The 18,909-nt window shown below is 57.9% G+C and overlaps 1 protein-coding gene across 2 annotated transcripts; it reads right to left on the bottom strand.

Annotated features, from left to right (window-relative positions):
* Positions 1–25: 25 nt before the first annotated feature.
* On the bottom strand, positions 26–17,664 carry Mapk8ip1 (mitogen-activated protein kinase 8 interacting protein 1). Of its 2 annotated transcripts, none has more exons than XM_020172375.2 (12): positions 17,514–17,664; positions 7,636–7,741; positions 5,526–5,825; positions 4,019–4,100; positions 2,957–3,769; positions 2,712–2,787; positions 2,130–2,302; positions 1,738–1,847; positions 1,477–1,593; positions 1,292–1,362; positions 1,088–1,186; positions 26–754 (listed from the first exon to the last, which is right to left on the bottom strand). In XM_020172375.2, the coding sequence occupies exons 1-12, from the start codon at positions 17,612–17,614 to the stop codon at positions 682–684; spliced, it is 2,121 nt and encodes a 706-aa protein (XP_020027964.2). In that variant the 5' UTR covers positions 17,615–17,664; the 3' UTR covers positions 26–681. The 2 variants fall into 2 exon arrangements, with proteins under 2 accessions (XP_020027964.2, XP_073900780.1); XM_074044679.1 differs by lacking the exon at positions 17,514–17,664 and adding an exon at positions 8,799–9,068.
* Between the last annotated feature and the right edge of the window lie 1,245 nt (positions 17,665–18,909).

Here is an 18,909-nt window from a genome sequence, read left to right as displayed (position 1 = left end):
GTCCGCGTAGATATGCCCATTGTGGTCCAGACAGGAAACGGCACTTTAATAGTTGAGGCCAGGTGACAAGACCATGGTAGGGCTGGCTGGAGCCAGTCTGGAGGCCTCCTCTCCCTGCTGGGCAGGGCCTGCTGCAGCCTTCTCCTACAGAGGAGTGCTGGGGCCAGTGTGCCGGTGCAGCTGGAGGTGGGAGTCATCTAGAGGCCCCATGGATGGCAGCTGAGGACAGGGACTTTCACCGCCACCTGTTGCCATTTCCTTGCTGGAAAGTCCTTGGGAGGTGGCTGGGCTCAGAGCTCTTGGTGGGAGCCAGGGATGGGGGTAAGGTGGGCACTTGCAGGTGGCATGGGCATTGTCAAGGCAGGAGCCAAGAGCCAGGGCCCTTGGCAGGGGAAATAAGGCCCAGAACTGGATAAAGCCTCTGTTCCCAGAACGGCTTCCTTCACGGCCAGAGGCCTGGCACCCTGCCCCCTCCCAATCCCTGGGCAGCCCACTCTGTCCTCCATAGATGAGTCTAATCCTGTACATTACAATAAACTGTATCTGCCTCTCCCCATAACCCATCCCCCCACCCTGGGCCAATAGCCCCCCTTTCCTGTCCTCTGGTGGTGACAGTGTCACATCCCATCAGTAGCAGCTGTTCGGGCACTAGCCTGGGGGATGCAGAGGGCGGCAGCACTGCTACTCCAGGTAGATGTCTTCAGTGGGGCAGGTGTACTCCACAAACTGCTTGTAGAACTGCTGAAACGCCCGCCTGGAAGGCAGGGGGTACACGGGTGAAGGGGACGGTATCTCAACCTGTCCTGGGGTTTTCAAGTGGGAGCCTCAGGACCCCAAAGGGCTCTGGTTCCTAAGTTGCCCTTGCTCAGCTCTGCTCTTCTGCCACCTTGAGGGGAAGGTGGCAGCTAAAGGAAGGGCCAGCAGCTAGGCCAGGGCCTGGGCTCCTTAGGCCCTCCCGGCTCCCTTCAGGCACTGCACTGGGGGAGATGGGCTTCCAGCTGGGGGAGGACTGAGGGGTTATACTGAGCGTGAGAAAGCAGCTTAGGGGCCTGAGACTGGGGTAAGCTCCCCAGGCACACATACGTACCCCACAGACTCTGCCAGGGCTTTGGTGGAGTCTTCAGACACAAAGACATGGCAGGCAAACCGGTGGTCAGCAGGGTGCTTGGTGATAAACCCAAAGTACCTGTCGGAAGGCAGATGTCTGTGGGACAGGGGTTCGGACCTTCAGCCCATCCATGATGGCTGACCACCACCTAATGTCCCCCCAACCTCTGTCTCTCCCACTTACTTGTTGTTCTTTGGATGGTATCCACAGAAAGAGATGTTTTTTAGCTGGAAAAAGTGGCTACACTTATTCCCCTACAGGAAGGAGAAGCAGAGGGTCATGCGGTGTGCGGGGTGGGGCAGGAAATCCTCGCATATCATTGCAAATGCATGGCATGGCAGGGAAGGGGCCAGTCAGCGGGAAGTCACCTTGGCCTCCTGGGCATCATCAGCCTTGACACCTATCTTCACGCCCCGCACGCTGATCTCAAGGATGCAACTGGAGGGCGGGTTAAAGTGCACGGTAAGCCGGCGGGTCGTGGCAATCTGGGTGAGGGACAGGGCCACGTCAGGCTCCATCTGCTCCTCTACTCAACCCGCCTATCCCCGGGCTGGGCATAAGGCTTTTACCGCCTCTAGACCCTTGTGTCCATTTCCCCAATAAACAATGTCGGTAATGGGCCCAGGTACCTTTTGCATAGCGGCACAGAGGACATCATTGCCCTTGTGATAGGGAACCTGGACAGAACCCAGGAACTTCACCCGGAACTGGTCCACCCAGTCACTGTTCTTGGCCAGGGCTGGAAAGAAGTGTGAAGCGAAGTGTGGCAGAGCCAGCAGGAGTGGGTCAGAGCCAACCCAAGGAGGGAGGGTGAGGCATGTGGAGTGACTCAGCCAGCAGAGGGTGCCATGATCCTCAGATGTCTCTGCGTGGCTGGGCCTCACTTTTCTCAACTATGAAATGAACCTGAAATCACCTCTACTTGCCACCTGCTACCCCCACACCAACTGGTGGAGATCTGGGGCATATGCTCACCTGGCAGCTAGTTGGGTTTTGACAGCAGGAGGGAGAAGGACATTACCTGCCATGTGCTCGGGCTCCTTGGTGACCTCGATGGCATAGTAGGCGGGAAAGACACCTCGGGCGCCAGTGCGCATGTTGTAGGCCTCGTACCAATAGTCTTCAGCCTGCAGCTCCACCAGCAGAGGGTCGTCCACTTCTAGCTCAAGTTCATCTTCATGCCGAGGCACGAACCTGTCCCCAACAAGGGCACGTGAGGAATTCTTCACCAGGGCCTGTCCAGCTAGGCCCTCCTGGGGCTGGGTAGCCACAGTGGCACCATTAATTCAATAAACATTTGCAAAGCACTGTGTGTGCCTAGCACCACGCCGGCTCCTAGGTCAGATTCTTGTCACTCAGACACAGTACATCTTCCACCCAGGAACCAAGAGCCCTGGGAGGAAGTGAGGCCATGGGAAGCAAGCACCCCACCTGGAGGAGAGGTGGGGTGCGAGTTGGATGTGTAGGCAGGGCCCCAGAGCACCTGGCTTCCTCATGGCATCTAAGTACTTCATCACCGTGCTCTGACACTTGCCCCTGCTCATGGCAGGGGTTCAGTTTGGTCACCCACGGCGATGGCAGAGGCAGGGAGGGGTGGCCTCACCTGAATACGGCTCGATGGGTTTGCTCCTGCTCCTCGCCGTTGATGACACAGGAGAACAGCCCGAAGGACTCTGCACCTGCAGGTGAGGGCAGGCTGGAGGAGTGGCCTCAGCTTGGACTGAGGTGTGGGGCGGGCAGAGTGCCGCCCTGACTCCCAGGCAGAGCAGAAGGGGCCTGAGGCCGCCTCCCAGGAACCCCTCATGGGCTCTCTCTGTGCTTTTTGCCCCCCTCCCCTTGCTGACTCACTGGAGGAGCGAGAACGGCCACTCATGAAAACGTTCAGGAACTTCTTGGAGAAGTGGACGTCAGGCTCATCGGGTGTGGAGTCCTCCGACAGGCAGGTGGAGGGCCGGGGCCTGGGGGCCTCCTCGTACTCCTCTCCAATGGCCGACTCGTAGGGTGAGGAGGCAGAGGCACAGTTGTCGTAGACAGTGGCTGAGTCGCTCTCATCACTGTAGTCTCCGAAGCATGGCCGCAGGCTCACCAGCTCCAGCTGCGCATGCTCGTCCACCACCAGCGTGTACTTGACTGAGTCGTAGGACAGGGCACTGGTGTCTGAGCTCAGGGAGGCTCGAGGAGGTGGCGGTGGCTCTCCCAGACTGCCCCGCCATCCCCCACCTGGTGGGTCAGCACGTTCTGGGGACGACAAGCAGTCGAAGCCCTCGTCTTCCTCACTGATGGAGGGGTGCGGCCGCCCTGTAGTTGAGGGGTAGGCGGCAGGGTCAGGGTCAGAACTGACTGACATCCGGCTCTCAGCTGGTGGCAAGAAGGCGGGGGTGGGCTCTGCAGGATCTGGGGGCCTCTGCACTGGGGTCAGGTAAATCTCTTCAGTGGCCTCCAGCCTCACGTCTGCCTGGTAGTGGATTCGGTCTCGGTGTGCATGGCCCCGGCCACCAGGTGCAGCAGCAGGGGGGCCACCTGGAGGTGCCATCTGGGTGGCAGTGCTGCGGCGACAAGGGCTGTCAGTCGAGGTGCCTCGATCCTTGGTGGGGGCAGGGCTGCTCTGGGGTGGCAACTCATCACTCAGGCAGATATGCTCGCGTGGAGGCGTCTGCTCCCCTACAGGACAGGCAGATCGGGGCTAAGGGCAGAGGCCCCATTCAAAACCCCTGGCTCCCCATCCCTCCACTCCCAGCTGTCCACACAGAAGCCAGAACAGTTTCCCTTGGTGGGCTCTGGGGCCAGTCAACTGGCTCTCATCACAGCTAACCTCAGCCCCAGCTACAGGGTGCAGTGGGCCAAGTAGAGACTGCTAGATCTGCTCTTGGCAATGAGGTCGGTCGGGTCAGGAAAAGGATCTTGACTCACCTGTCTTCAGGGGTGAGGATGATCGAGACACCCGATCCTGCCAACTGTGCTTTTTGCCTAGAGAATTATTATTCAGTGTGTCCTGTGCAGGGAACAAAAGACCCTTGTGAAGAAGCGGTCAGCAGTGCCCGGCACAGGGAGGCCCTGGCCCTGCCCCCATCAGGCCATCCCTAGGCTGTGTGCTGTACCCACTCCATCTCCCTTTGCCAAGGGCCTCACTCAACCCTCCTCAGGCAGTAAGACGGATGGCAAGTCACAGCCCTCTCCCAGGCTTGCTCGCTCAAGGCAGTTGGGCCAGTGCTCAGGGAGCTACTCTTATCAGCCTGCGCCCAGGTTGCCATGGCCAGCCTGAGGGGAGGAGGCAGAGGGCAGAAGTGGGAACTCTTTAGAGCACTCAGACCTGCAGCCACATACACTCAAGGTATATATGACAGATGCTCAAATCGAGCCTGAGTGGAAAACAGGTTGCCTCCCTGCCATGGAGCTCGGGAAGCTACAGCCTAGCCTGAAAAAAAGCACCAGAAGGGTCTCCCCAGCTGCTGGCCTGGGGGCCTGGGATGAATCACCCACAGGATGACTCCATAACCCTCACCGCCCCTCCCCACCCCAGTTGCACGTGACTGAGGAATGACAGATGTAGTTGTCAGCAGCCCTTCCTGGATTTCTGGAACTGCCCAGCCCACATTCTCAGCCCCCTGGGGCTCATGCACAGGGCTCTCCCTACTGCTTGGGCTTCCTCCCCTGGAAACACCCTTAAAAGCCCTCACATTCATGAGTTGAGCCGCCAGGGGATCCTGGGAAAAGGGAACAACCCCTTCCCTGCAGCCCCTGCACGATCCACCAGCGGCACCACCTCCCTGAGCTATTGCCTGTACCTCTCCAGACTGGGCCTGGAAGACAAAGGGCCACTCCATTCAATTCTCCTTGGCATCCAGCCACCCAACAGGGGCCCTAGGCCCCCAACTCGGCCAAGCAGCTCCATCCCCTATCACTCCCCCTACCTTCTGGAATTCCCAGCTGCTGGGATTTCAAAGGCTGCTGCCCCCCACCCCCATCTCTCCCTCACAAGTTCCCATTTCGGATGCCCTTTTCTCCAGGCCACCTTTACCAGGAGTCCCATAACTACAGAGGAACCCTACCACAGCCCCAGGCGCCCACCTCCTTCCAATTCCCCCAAAGCCCTGTTCTCCCAATCCCCTGCCTCTCCAATCCTTCTATGGTCCCTGACAACCCCTTCACTCCTTCCACCCTTCTCAAGGCTCCACACCCAGATAGGTGGACTCGGCCCCTCTCAGAACAGATCTACCAGCCCCCGGAGCCCCCCGCCCCAGGAGCGAACCTCTCTTCCTGCCCTCCCGGGCGCAAGACCTGTCGTCCCTGGCGCGGAGGCCTGCAAGTCCCTCCCCGCGCAGCAGCCCACCGTGCGCCGGCCCAGGCCCGCGAGGCGCTGCGTACTCCCTCCACCTTCCCGGCCCCCTCAGCTCCGACCCCGCCGCTCGAGCCTCACCTGAGACCGGGGCACCTGCGGGAAAAGGTTGAGCGTGGTGGGCCGCTTGGGCCGGTACGTGTCCCCGCTGCCAGTGCCCTGGCCCTGGCCGCGAGGCGCCGGCTCCTGACCAGACTCGGCCTGGGGCGGCCCCGCTCCCAGCCGCCGCGCCGCACGCTCCTCATCGTCCTCCTCCTCGTCGTCCTCGGCTCCAGGAGTGTCCCCCGCTGCGTCGATCAGGTCCATCTGCAGCATTTCCGCCTGCAGCCGGCTCCCGGCGCCGCCACCACCGCCCGCAGACAGCAGCCCGGCTCGCGGGGGCTGCGCGGCGCGGACGGAGGGGCGTCAGGGGGCGGGGTCGCGCCGGGAGGGGCGGGGCCAAGGCCGCCGCGCACCGCCCCACGTTGGGCGAGTCTATTCCGCCGCGGTGGCGAGGGGGGATAAGAGGGAGCCGGGCAGGGGCTGGGGACAGAGGGCTCTTTCCCCGCGCCCCCTGCCACGCCATGCGAGGCCGCCTCCCTCCACTCCCGTCGGCGTCTTTGACGGTCCACAACTCTCCTCTCCCACGGTTCCCCACCCTCCCGCCTCCTTGCACCTTCCCGTTCCCTTGGCAACGGCCGGTGACCTCACCCGGGTTGTAAGCGGAGCCCAGAGTGAAATCACCGCTGTTACCATGGGGACACAGGGGTAGCCAAGGAGTTCGGGCCCCACAGGGAATGGAGGGACAATTAGTATTTGAAGAGGCCACTGAGGAAAACTGAGTCTCAGACACGTGAGGGAGCTAGCCGGAGGGCCGCAGTGCAGACAGGGGGTTCTGACGGCGGCCAGAAGAGGGATGCTGAAGGGGAGGGGCAAGCGGGCGGCACCGGGGGCCTAGGGCTGGCATCGCCCGCCCTCCCTGCCTGTTCTTCTCAGCTCACTGTCCCAAGCCCCTCCATCTGGGATCTTACCTCAGCTAACCTGCCTGACAGTCCCGAGCTCCTTGCTAGTTCCTGCTCTGCCACTAACTCCCTGGCGCCTTGGACAGATCTCCCGACCCATCTCTCACTGGTTGATTGGGCCAATACTGCCTCCCAGCTGCCCAGGGAGTTAAGGTCACTGCCAAGTGTGTGTGGTAGCCCCCCGGAGCTTGACTACAGCCCCCTGTGTACACCCCTAGCTGGTACTGCATCAGGGCCCTGGCTAGTTGCAGGAGACCTTCCTGCAGACTTTGGTTGGGGGAGGGAGTAGTGTCAGAGTCCAAAATAAGTGGCTTCTGCTTCCATCTCTTCCTGGCCTAGCCAGAGAGTTGGGGTGTGGGAACTGGAGCGTTATCCTCTCCCCTCGGCTTCCTTCTGCCTGGCTGAGCTTTCAGAAGCTTGGAGTAGCAAGAGGTCAACCTAGAGACAAGCACCCCCTCTCCATCTCACACTGTGGTTTCCCTAACACCAAATCTAGCTACCTACCCCCTGAGGCTGAGAGAAGCTTTGGGCTCTAAAACCTGACCCTGTGCACTGTTGTCCATGCCCCAGCCAGGTGGCCCTTTCTTCCTGTTCTGAAGGCAGAGTGGAGCTGCCCAGCCAGTCCAGGTGCCCAGCTGCTGAGAATCTCCTGACAGCATTCAGTTCTTTAGGGACAGGAGAGCACCATCTTCCTACGGCAAAGACGGGGCCCAAAGCAACAGCGATGCTGGGCCAAACCCTCAGTATAAGGCAGAGAGGGACTGGGAGGCCCATGTGGTGCGGCTGGTGTGGTGCAGTGGCAATCGGCAGCCATGGGAGCTATTCCAAAAGTGCCCTGGCTCCTATTTCCTTCCCCAAAGAACTGCAGATTCCACCAGATTTGTGCTGCCTCAGGCCCTCTGCCAGACTGCTCCTGAAAAGGCCTTAACTCTGGCCCTCACTGCCACTGTCCTACATCTCACGACCTCCTGCCCTCTCTCCTTGTGGGAACTTCAAAGAACTGCTTCCTGCCTCTGCCCTGACAAAATGATACATTAGGCAAAATAAAGTAATAATGCTGATTGAGCACCTAAGCATTGTACCGGATGTTTCCTGCATGTTACTTCACTTCCTGAGGGTGGGGATGCCCTCACTTCTGTTCCTACCCATCCTGCCACCCTACTCAGGGGCTCCCCCAAGCCAGCCCTTACCCGGAGGGACAGGCTGTCTTTGCATTGCAGGCTGATGCCACATTCATCGGTGATCTCAGAAAGGTCTTCATCCTCAAACTCTTCCAGGCTGATGTCATGGGTGAGCCTGGTGGGGACAGGAAAGCTGAAGTTATAACCCAGTGGGGCTGCTAAGGGATCTCTTCCAAGGGACAGCCTCTGGAAGACAGGTGACAGCCCCAGAGGGCAAGACTGGGCTCATCTGCACCAATGGAGGGGGTGGCCAACAGGAAGTGAAAGAATTTGGAGCTTGTGCCAAAAGGCAGTCCTCCTAGGGTGGCAGAGGAGGTGGAGGCCCTGGGTTCCTCCAGCCCCTCCTGGCTAGGAGTCTTATCCTGTTGCCAATCAAAAGGCCAGAGAAATGCCTTCCAGGGCCAAAGCAGATGCTAGGGCCAGTTTGCCCACAGAGAATCAGAGGTGAGAAAAGACTCCAAGGTGCGCCAGGAGGAGAGGGGCCTGTTCAGTCCGCAGTAACAAGGCCCAAGGTGCTGGCAGAGGAGCCCAGCAGCCTCAGAGGGGTGCCCCATGCCCCCACCCAGAAAGATGTACCCATTGGGTCCTGGGAACAAACAAGGGGAAAATCTAGGCTGGGCCCATTCCAAAACTATGCCCTCATGCTATGTTCTAGGTCTCATCCCTCCAGCCACACAATCTTTTGTTTAGTGTAAAGACCCTGAACAGATGTAAGGCCCAGGCTGGGGCTGGAGGCCCCAGGAGACTGACTACACAGAGCACTGGAACACTAACAAACTAACTGGCACCTCTGGAGCCCCAGTATTGTACCTCATCTCAGAGTGCAGGTCTGGCCCAGTCACTGCAGTGCCTGCCTGTCCCCTGCACCTGTCCCCCGCCTCCCCCCATCACTCCACTTGGTTTGGTGTGGATGGGACAAATAGAAAGTCAGGGAGAATGCCTGGGCCTTTCTCCAAAAAACTGACCTGAAGATTAGGCACAGAGCAAGGGACCCTGCTCATCCAAGGTCACTCAGGAGGTGGGGGGACCAAGCTCCCAGGGGAACCTAGGAGGCCCACATCTTTGCCTTTCACCTCAAGTGGAACAAGGACCCTTGAGTTCATTGGAGTGCCATCACTCACTGCCCCTCCCCCACCAGTGCCCGGTCCCCAATCAGCCCCCAGGTCCCCTACCAGCGCTCCCACTGATCCTCCAACCAGCTGTCATTGTCTGGGCTGGAATCCATCTTCAGTACCAGCTGCATGGAGAGCCCTGCCCAGCCAGGGGGCTGCAGGGCCCCAGGGCTGCCCTCTCATGCCCAGAAGGGTGGGGGGGCCAGGGCTCAAAGCAGAGCTGGGGCCTCCAGCCTCCACAGCCTGGGCCTGTCTTTCTGCGTCCTGCCCGCTGCAGAAGCCCGGGGAGCTCATTAAAAATAGATGGGCCAAAGAGGAGGCAGCAGCTGCCGACCTGAACCCCAGCCCCAGCTCCAGCCCCAGCCCCAGCCCCAGCCCCAGCTCTTCCCGGCCCAGCCCTCAGCTGCAGACAGCTTCCTCCTGCAGCCTGGTTGCGCTGTGAAGATGCCGCCTCCCCCGTGGGATCAGGTTACTGCAATCAATGCCACCCGCTCCACCTGCCCTTCCAATGCCCCTAACTGGGGGCTGGGTGATTCCCTTCCCTGGCCCAGGCTTGTGAGCAGATGGCAGAATCTGAGATGTTCCCCCCCAAAGCCAGCCCCTGATCTGCTTTAAAGGGCCAGTGCCACACTCAAGATGCCAGGTGGAAGATGAAGGGTCTCCCAAAGCTTCCCAAGAATGGACACCTCATCCACACAGCTGCAGACTCAGACCCTACACATCACTGGGGAGTCTTCTATGGGCCCAGGACTGGGCTGCTCCCTCCCCAGAATCAAGAGCCTGTGGGTCAGAAGGAGCCCCAGGTAAGGCCAGGTCAGTGTTTGGGCCCCTTGGCACAGGGCTGAAATGGAGCTGGGTGGTAACAGACTGACTTTCACAGAGCCTGAGGCCCCTAAAGAGAAAAGAGTCCAGTGGATTCTGGTAAGGGAAAAGTGCTCCTTCAGCCTTTTCTGACTTACAGCCCAAAGGTGATAGGTCCCCAGGGCCATGGGAGGGTGTGACCACCAGCTGGTGTGCAAGGACACCCATGGCCAGTGGGGGGAGGCCAGTCTAGAAGCCAGAAGTGGGTGGCATCTCAGCCCTAGGACAGGAACCCTGAGGCCAGCACAAACTAAGTGCTCCCTGGAAGGTCACCAAGGCCCATGGTGCAAAAGGAGTCCTTGGGATTCAGCCGGCCTCAGGGAGCCTGGAGACCATTGGGCATCTTTTGACAAACATCTGACAGGTGTCCTCTGATGTTCCTGCTCTACTGGTGAGCCTGGGCATATCTGTGCCTCCTCACTGCCCAACCCTGCTGGACCACTGCCCACCTGCCTCAGTCTCCTCACGTCCGCACTATCAGCACTATGAAGATTCCTATGTGTGGCATTCAAGGCCCCAGCTCCACGTGTAACCATGTGTTACTGCTTCGTGTCCTCGAGGGAAGGCACAGGCTACAGTACATGGTAAGCCCTCAAAATGCCAGAGAAATACTCCATGGAGCCCATTCCTCCAGAAAGCCCTCCTGGCCCTCCCTTTCATGTGGTTGGAGTCACCTTCTGCCTGGATGTGAGTCAGTAATGGTGAAGCCAACAAGACCAAGTCTCCATCAGACACCTTACCCCGTTCAATATGTGTCCTCTTCCTACAAGCTCCTGGCTAGACCAGATAGTTCCCTGGAGGGCAGAGCTGGTGAGGGTATCCTGCAAACACTGGATGCTCAATACATGCTGACCAGGTGTTTGTTAAAGGATGTCTTCAGCCTCCAGAGGGGTGGGAGGAAGGCCCACAGGGTCTAGTGTGGCCTGGAGCAGGAGGTGTACATCTGCAGTGCAGGACATGCCAGTCTCTTGAACAACAGGACTGGCTGGAGCAGGGCCAGGGGAATTGTCCTTTGTAGACAAGGGAATTGGGCTCACTGGACAGTGATGGGAAGAGCTCTAGGCTGGGGGCCAGGTAGACTGCGCTTGATTCCTGGCTCCTCTGGGGTGAGGAAGGTGCTCTCCCTTGCCCCTTTCCCAAGGGACAGCAGCCACCTGGGGTGAAAACCTGTTGAATCTGTTAATCACCTTGCTGCCAGTGCCCTTATCTTAGTTTGGGGTGCCTTCCTAAGCAGGGCTAGACAGCAGGAAGACCCCACGTCAAGCCTGGAAGCAGGTGGCCTGAGAGCAAATCCTGGCTCTTACTTCCACACTGCTGCTGGGCATCTCCTCTCAACCTTGGGAGAGGGTTCTGGGCCTCCCATTTCACACTTGGAGGCACGAAGGCTCAGGTGCTTGGGCCTGCATTGCCCAAAATGAAGCCATGCGCTGTCTTCCACCTTGACACTGTGCGGATGAACAGAATGCAGTAAACTCTGAGATGCGGAGTGCTGGCAGGTCACTACCAAGGACTAGGGGGAAGGACCAGCCAAGGAGTCCCCTTCACAAGTCACCCTCACCCAGAACCCTGCCCTCTCCCCCCTCTTCTCTTGGCACCACATGGTCTGGATCTCCAGCCAGACCCTGCAAGACCCTTCATGGAGCAAAGACCCTTGGCCCCTCTGGGCTCACAGGCCAACAGTAGGGACTGAAAGATGGAGGCAGGAAAAGATAGAGGGAAGGGAGGAAAAAGAAGGGAAGGAGCTTCCCTCCTGACCTTGCTTAATACACTCTCTTCTCAGAAACGAGTCCTGAGCACAGAGGGCCACCTGGCTCAATCACAGAGCTCTGGGAGGCTGCAGCCCTCGCCCTGGGCCTAGGGACTTCTGCAGCCCCCCTTGGAGCACTGCTGTCAATCAGTCAGACATTCTGGTGGACAACTGCCGTATTAACACTTGGTGACTCTGAGTTTGGTCTCTATCTTCACATCCACAGCCTCTCCTCCTGCATTGACCTTCCCCCCTCTCTCTGTCCCCAGCAGGGGGCAAGCTATACCTCAACCCCTGCACCCCACCCTAGGCCTGGGCCTCTTGCATATTCTCATGTGGTTTTCATGCCTCATGCTGTCACATTTCCCTGTCGTCTTTGCTTCCCTGACAACAGTCCCAGTCCTTCCTAATTACTATTTCAAGCCAAGAATAGGCCGAGTTTAAAGTACATGTGGCTGCGCTTTCGCTGAGCAAGGCCAGCAGGAGGCAGGAGTGTGGCACCCAGAGCCTTTGAGTCCTGGCTGTGCTTTACGTGGTAAGGACGCCAGCTGAGAGACCATAGGTCCCAGCCATGATGCAGACGGCCCCTATGGTCCAGCGATCCAGGGCGCTCTGCAGCCCTGAGTTCTGAACGGAGCTGCCTTCCAACTGGCAGCCTATGACTAATTTTTCCTTTGGGTCATGTGACCAGTGGTAGGCTGGTGGTGGTCTCCCGGGGAAGCAGTTGGACTGCACGAGTGGGATTGTGTCTTTCTCCATCAATGAGTGCAGTGTCTAATAAGTACCTAGTAAATGTTGAGTGAATGAACCATGAGTGTTCTGCACCTTTCTAGATTTTTGCCTCACAAATCTCTAAGTCGGTCTCCACGGGACTCAATTTCCTGTGTCTTCACCCATACCTGAGAGTCTGGGATCGGTTGGTTGGGCCTCTGGAAAGCTGGCTGAAATGGTGGGGTGAAGTGAGCCAGGCCTGGCCTCACCTTCAGGACCCTCTTTTCCCCACTGCCAGTCAGGCTGGATTTATTCCTGACACCATCTTTAGTGAAAACTGAATGCAGACCAAGAAACGAGTCCCAAGGGACACCCTCGCTTGATGCTAAGATGTGTTTGGTTTGTCCAAACATCTTGGTGCACTAGGTGGCAAGATGGGTCAGCAGCCATTGGACTTTGGAAAACCACTCTGAGGGCACGGTCCTCTACACACAGGCTGTGTGACCCCCCTGAGTGGGGATGGCAGTGGTGACCCACATGGGCCAGAACAGGGCTACGGCCCATTCCCAGTGGATGGAATGCCATGCATCTTCTGGAAGGAAAATTACAGAATCTGTGTCTTAATGTGGAAATGGCAATGAACAGAACGAGCAGAACGGCAGAACACGTGGCCTATGTCTTCCCACAGGAAGACACATAAACGTGGACACGTGGTTGTGTGATGTGATGGAATCTGGGAGGACCTTTCTCCTTTGCTGTCCTGGGCAGACTTCTGGTATTGGCCCCCACCAACCCAGCACCAGGCTCTCAGTCCCTAGCTGGGGCCTCCTGCCCTCTCCTGGGGCTGCCTGTTTCCTGAGGGCAGGGCCAGACCTTGGAGCTGACTCTCTACGTTCACTCCAAAACAGGCACTAAGCCAGCATGTCACAGATACTTGGTAAGAGCAGCAGTCATGCACTCCTTACTTGTGTCTCCAGTGACAGGACAGGACCAGCACCCAGTAGACACGCCCGCAGACTTCTGAATAAATACAAGCCGGCCAGGGAACAGAGGTGGTATTCTAGAATGGGTAAGGCCCCTTGAGTAGGAATGGTGCGGACCCCTAATTTGTGGGAACCTTTGGGGCTCAGGTCAAAATTCGGTTGTGGCCCATCCCAAGAATCCAGAGACGTCAGAGAACTGGGGTTGAAATCCTGCCCCGACTACATGTGAGGCAAATCAGCCTCCTCTGCCAGGAGCCAGGCCAGGAGCAGCCCTGGCTATTTTGCCTCCCACCTCCATCAAAGCATGGGGGGCTGGTGGTCTCAGCTTGGCTACAGGCCTCCCTTCTCCCTCTGCTCCCTCTCCTAGGAGGGGAGGTTCTCTCTGAAGTGACAGCAGCCATCTCTATGTGCCAATACTCCCAGGGATTAGACTGGCTGCAGCCCAGTCTTGCCTGCCTCCCAGAGTGCCAGACCTCAAATAACTGCCTGCTTGACTCCTCCAACTCGGTCCCAAAGACCCCTGGTCAAAATCCAGCAAGTGTCCATGTGATCTGACCACTCTGCCTGTCCACCCTCTATCTCCTACCCCCAGGGAGTCCCAGCACCTACGTGATCACTGCTGCCTCTCCTCCACCCTGCAGACCAGACCCAATCCCCTAGACCATTCTTAGTTCCTGTCCACAGCCCTCATTGTCGCCCGAAGGATGGCCAGCTGATCACCCTGTCTCCTTGTCCACACTCTGCCCACCAACCACAGTGATCTTACAGAATATCCTCGCAATGCACTTGTTTCCTGCCTGACCCCACTGCTTGTCAGTGAAGAGGCCAGCGTCCTAACACGTCCTACAAGTTTCTGTGTGACTTTGCTCTCCACACACTGTTGATCAGGGTGTCATCAGCCCGCCCTCCTGCTCCCCAGCCCTTCCGGCATGCTGTGGCCTCCTCTGGTGATTCCTCCTGTCCACCAGGCCACAAGGCCTGTCCCTTCCTCTGGTGAGTCTTTCCTGGTCCTCTTTGGTAGCCCTGGACCTGCATTACCTTCATACTCAGTCTATCTGGTAGGCTCTGTTCTGCCTGTCTCCCCTCTATACTGTCATCTACGTAAAGATCGCACTACCCTAGGACCTCTGCATACCCCCCTGGTGAGCCTGGCAAAGTATAAATATTTGTGAGTGAAGGAAGGAGCAACCACGTGTGTCCAGTGCCGCAAAGAGATAAACACAGAAACCGTCCAGGGAGTCTGGGCGTGAGCGCTGTCCTAGCTTTGCCACTAACTTACTGTGTGCTCTTGGGAAAATTACTGGCTCTCTCTTGTTTCTGAGTAAAAGGTGGTTAGTTGGATGAATTGAGTTCTTCTTTTCATTTTTTGCAGTGCTGGGGATGGAATCCAGAGCCTCACACATGCTAGACAAAGGCTCTATCACTGAGCTGCACCCCTAGCTCCTATGAGCTGGTTTCTAAGTTCTCTGGAATCCATGACTCCCACACACCCAAGTCAGGGAGCTCATTTTACTTCCCATGAACACTCCTTTGTCCTGCTGGTATTCCCACATGGGATGACTGTCCCCTGTCCCTGCCACCCACCTGTGCCAGTGTATCTATCATTGTATAAATCCTCTTTGATAGTTTTCTTTGTCATGAACATGTATCACTTTGATTTCAAATTTCCTTTTATTATTTTGTAAGTTACACAAGTAACCTATATACATGCTCACCATAAATTTACAAAGTCAAATATTACAGAGTATGTAAAAATAAAAGTGAAAATCTCTCATCCCACCCCATACCCAGCTGTGACCACTAGTAACCACATGGAACCTTTCTATCATCAGAAAAAAGAAATCACATATTTACATAACCCCACAACCAACAAACAGACGCTCTGTCCTGTCCATGCCATGCTAGCCCCTCCACAAAGCTCCTCCAATATTCCAGGGTTCTGTCTTTTGGAGGTAGCTCTGACATCAGACTGCCTGGTTCAAATCCCAGCTCCGCCACTTAACCTAAGCTCTGAAAGACTCAGTTTCTTCCCCTGAAAAGCATGAGTGATAACATTCTGTTCACATGCTGGGTGGGGAGGGGGAAGCTCTTGCACACAGAAAGCTCTTAACTGGGTACCTGCAGATCGAGCACCTCCCACAGGTCAGTGACAGCTACCATTCCTCTGTGTTCTCTAGCAGGTCAGCACCCAATTTATCCTTAATTAAATAATAAACAAGTAAGGCATAATTGAGCACCTAGTCTAGGCTGAGCAGCGCAGATACCAAGGTTCTAGCATGGACCCCATACCTTCTTGGAGCTGACAGTGGTAGTCAGGGCCTGGGTGCGTGCATCTGCACACACACACACACACACACACACACAACCCTAGAAACACTCAACATGTGATGTCTCGTTTGAGTCTTCATCAGGGGCTAACGCTGGCACACTGAAGAAGAAATGAAGATTCAGAAAGGTTAAGTGCCCAGGCTGGGGCACAGAGCTAAACATGGCGGGTTTCCAGGCCAGTTGTGTCCACAACCCTACCAAAGAGCCCCAAGAGAGCACAATTGCTCAGGGTTAAATGGAGCTGGGCCAGGGGCTGCAGGAGGCAGAACAAGAGAAAAGGCAGTGGGGGCTGCTGCGGGAGGCAGGGCAGGCCATGCAGGGCTGTAGACACTGTCCCTTATTATTGCCACAGTGTCCTGGAGTTGGCCTACGCCTCAGCCTTCTAGACTATTGCCTTTTAGCCTATTGCAGCCCTCGTCCTGCCTGAGCCAGACTGGCCCATACATTCCTTGGTTGGTGTGCCTATCTCGGCTCAGTTCCTCTCAGTAACCCTGTATGATAATGGCCTGCTAGAGGGCAGGGGGGAAGGAGGTGTGCCCAGGGCCAGAGGCTGGGCCTAGAGGGACAGTGGACTGAGCAGGCACAGGCCTAGGTCCATTCCAGACCCAGCCTTGGTCTTTCTCAGGGTCCTCAGGCAAGTCCCCTGCCTTCCCCAACCTTCTTTGCCTCACCTCTACAGAGGGGAGATCCATATGCACCTTCAGGGTGGCTGTGAGGGTTAAGTGAGGCAGCATGGAAATGCTGTGACAGCCCTGAGCTGTACAGACACGCGCCAGCACAGAGGGCTGAACAGTTACTTAGGCACTGTCTCCTTTCCAGACAGGAATCAATATTAATAAGCCCATTTAACAAATGAGACCAGAGAGGACAAAAAGCTGCCTGGATCACTCAGTGAGGAAGTGGTAGTGCTAGAATTTGAACCCAGGTCCCTCACCTTGATGCTCTTTCCCTGCAGAGGCCGCTGGGCAAGAAGACACACACAGCGTGTGCCCTGCTGGGGGCATCTAAAGCACTATTGGGAGGCTGAGACTGTCCAGTCTTCAGGCTTGAAGCCTACCTCTGACCCTCTTCTCTGGGCCTAGGGCTGGCCTGGGGGAGGTTTCCTGGGCCTGATGGTGCCATTAGAGATTCCCAGGGGTCCCGGCCCACCTGAGGGCCTGCGAGTAAGCCACTGGACTCCTTGATCAGAGGAGGGGCTGGCGCCAGAGCCCAGCTGGGGCCTGGCTGGGGAAGGGGCCCCAGGAGAGGGAAAGGCGCCAGCTCCTGAGATGGGGGAACAATGGGGTATGTCTCAGCTTCCTTCTAGGCTCTGGAACAGTGACACCTCCACTCTTCTCCTCACCAATTGGGGGGGGGGTGGATTATGGAAGAGGACAGTCATTCCTCCCCTATCCAGGCTCTGAAATCCACCTAGCCAAACACCACATTGAGGGTGGGGTGGAAGGGGCACTAAAGTCAGGGTCTTGAGTACTTACCCCAGCAGGGGACCCCACCCCCATATGTCACTGGCCACTCCTCGGTAGACGCCCCCTCTCACAGCTCGGCTTCGGATCCCTTGCTTGAGGCTAACCCTTCTGCATCTACCCTGAGAGACACCCGACCAGGTGTGCTCTGCCCAAATCCAGAGAATCCTGGCCATGCCGGCCTAGCAACTGGTCCCATCTGGCCAGGCACGGCTGGGGGAGGGGCCCACGACTCGACTCCCTCCTTCCAGCACCAAGGTTGTCGGTTACCTCACGAAACTGGGACCCGAGAGCCACCCCAGCTCCCATCTCTAGCCAGAAACCTTGTGAGGGGGCAGGGCAAAGCCCGGGCGAGCTTGCCTGCTCGCCTGCCTCCCCCGGGGACCTCTACCAGACCCCAGACCTGGCCGGAGAAGGGGAGAAGGCAGCCTTGCACCCCCTCCTCCAGTTCCAGCTCAGAGCCTCGCACCCGGGACGTGGAATGGCGGAGGGAGCTGCATCAGGACCATGCGGCGGCAGTGTGGACGGGAGGCTGCGCGCGGCGGGGAGGACTCTGTCCTGGGAAGAGACCCCACCCCACGCCCCCGGCTCGGGCCCGGGATCCCGAGGCTCTGGGGGCGGAGGGCAGCACGGGCAGCTGTCCGGGCCGAAGGGTGGGGCGCTCGCGGCCAGGGATTCTCACCTGAAATTGGGAGGCGACGCGATGTGCAGCCCCAGGAACGGGGAGGCGGCGGGCGGGGACGCGGCCCCCCCGCCCAGGCCGCCGCTCTCTCGCTCCGCCATTCCCGGGCACAGCCCTGGCCATCCGGGCGGAGCGCGGCGCGGCGGCGGCGAGGGAGGCGGAGGCGCGGCGAGGAGGCCGCCGCCGCCGCCGCGGGGCTTGGGCTGGGGCGGGCGCGGCTCCGGTCCGCGCACCGCTCGCGAGCCCGCCGAGAGCGCCCCGCGCGCGCCCCCGGGCCCGGCCGGGGTCTCGTGGCCCCGCCCCTGGCCCCGCCCCCGCAGTGGTGCTCTCCAAGGTGCTGAAGCCTCGGCCCCCGCGACCCTGGGTTTGCCCCGCCCCGCCCTAAACCTCACAAGGACTCTGCCCTACCCCGCAAAGCCCCCAGTTGCAAGCGTGGGCTTCTCTCCTAGAGGTGGACCTAGCACCAGAGTATCAGGTTAACTAATGGCCAGACCCTGTTCTCCAAGTCCATATTTGGTCCCCCACAGCCGAGACAAAGGCGGCGTGGTGGGAAAGGAGGGTTGGGAAGGAAAAGGAGAAAGGAGAGAGGGTGTGAGTGGATTCCAAGAGCAGACAGGTTTGGAGGGCAGGTGGTGTGAAGTCACAGCCTGGCTCTACAAGTGGATAGGCAGTGGGTCTTGTGTTAGTGACTTGACAGCTCTGAGGTTCGATTTTACCACCTGTGAAACGGGGACAGTAATGTAATGATGCCTCCCATGGTTGTGACGAGGATGAAATGTAATAGCAATATGTTGTCACCAGTAGCTGGGAACATCCCGCTTCCCACACTGGGATTCCTGTCCCTTTTGGGAGCCCCCATCCCCACCCAGGACCCTCTCTAGAGGGTGATCCAAGCTTCCCTTCAGTTCTGAACAGCTACAGTTCCTAGTTAACTGGGTCCTGCCCTTGGCTTCTAGGTCCCCTAGTGTCTCCTTCATTCCAGGACTTTTCCAGTACTCCCCTCACTCAACACCTCAGTTGCATTTTCAGCAGAGCACCCCTTTTTTGCATCCAGACACTCCCAAGTTAGCCTCTCACATTCTAAGACTTGGGACCTTCCCGTGGTTGACACCTTCAGATTCCTTTGGTTGCTTTTGTTCCCTCCACCCCTGCAAAGTTTGGCTCTGGTTTCCTTGTGGTATTCTCTCCCCATCAGAGGGTTAAGCCTGGATCTTCCATGGCATGTTTTTCATATTAGGTTCTCTCACAGCATGGTCTGCCAAGGCCAGGGCCTCAGCCTTGCTGGGTCATAGAGCCTCTGCCCAAATGTCACTGCTTCTCTGGCCACTTGAGAATTGCAGGACAGGGCAAAAAGGCCAAGCGAACTTTTAGTTTGTAGTCCTACCTGCAAATCTCC

This window comes from Castor canadensis, chromosome 1 (assembly GCF_047511655.1).
Source record: "Castor canadensis chromosome 1, mCasCan1.hap1v2, whole genome shotgun sequence".
Taxonomy (NCBI): Eukaryota; Metazoa; Chordata; class Mammalia; order Rodentia; family Castoridae; genus Castor; species Castor canadensis.
This window is presented reverse-complemented; position numbering and strand designations above follow the sequence as displayed.

Excerpts from the sequence above, each read along its gene's own strand:
- Mapk8ip1 (XM_020172375.2), bottom strand. The coding sequence starts at position 17,614 with ATGGCGGAGCGAGAGAGCGGCGGCCTGGGCGGGGGGGCCGCGTCCCCG. Across the intron at positions 2,788-2,956 it reads TGGCCGTTCTCGCTCCTCCA|GTGCAGAGTCCTTCGGGCTG; the intron begins GTGAGTCAGCAA and ends CCTCACCTGCAG. Across the intron at positions 1,187-1,291 it reads TACCATCCAAAGAACAACAA|GTACTTTGGGTTTATCACCA; the intron begins GTAAGTGGGAGA and ends GCCTTCCGACAG.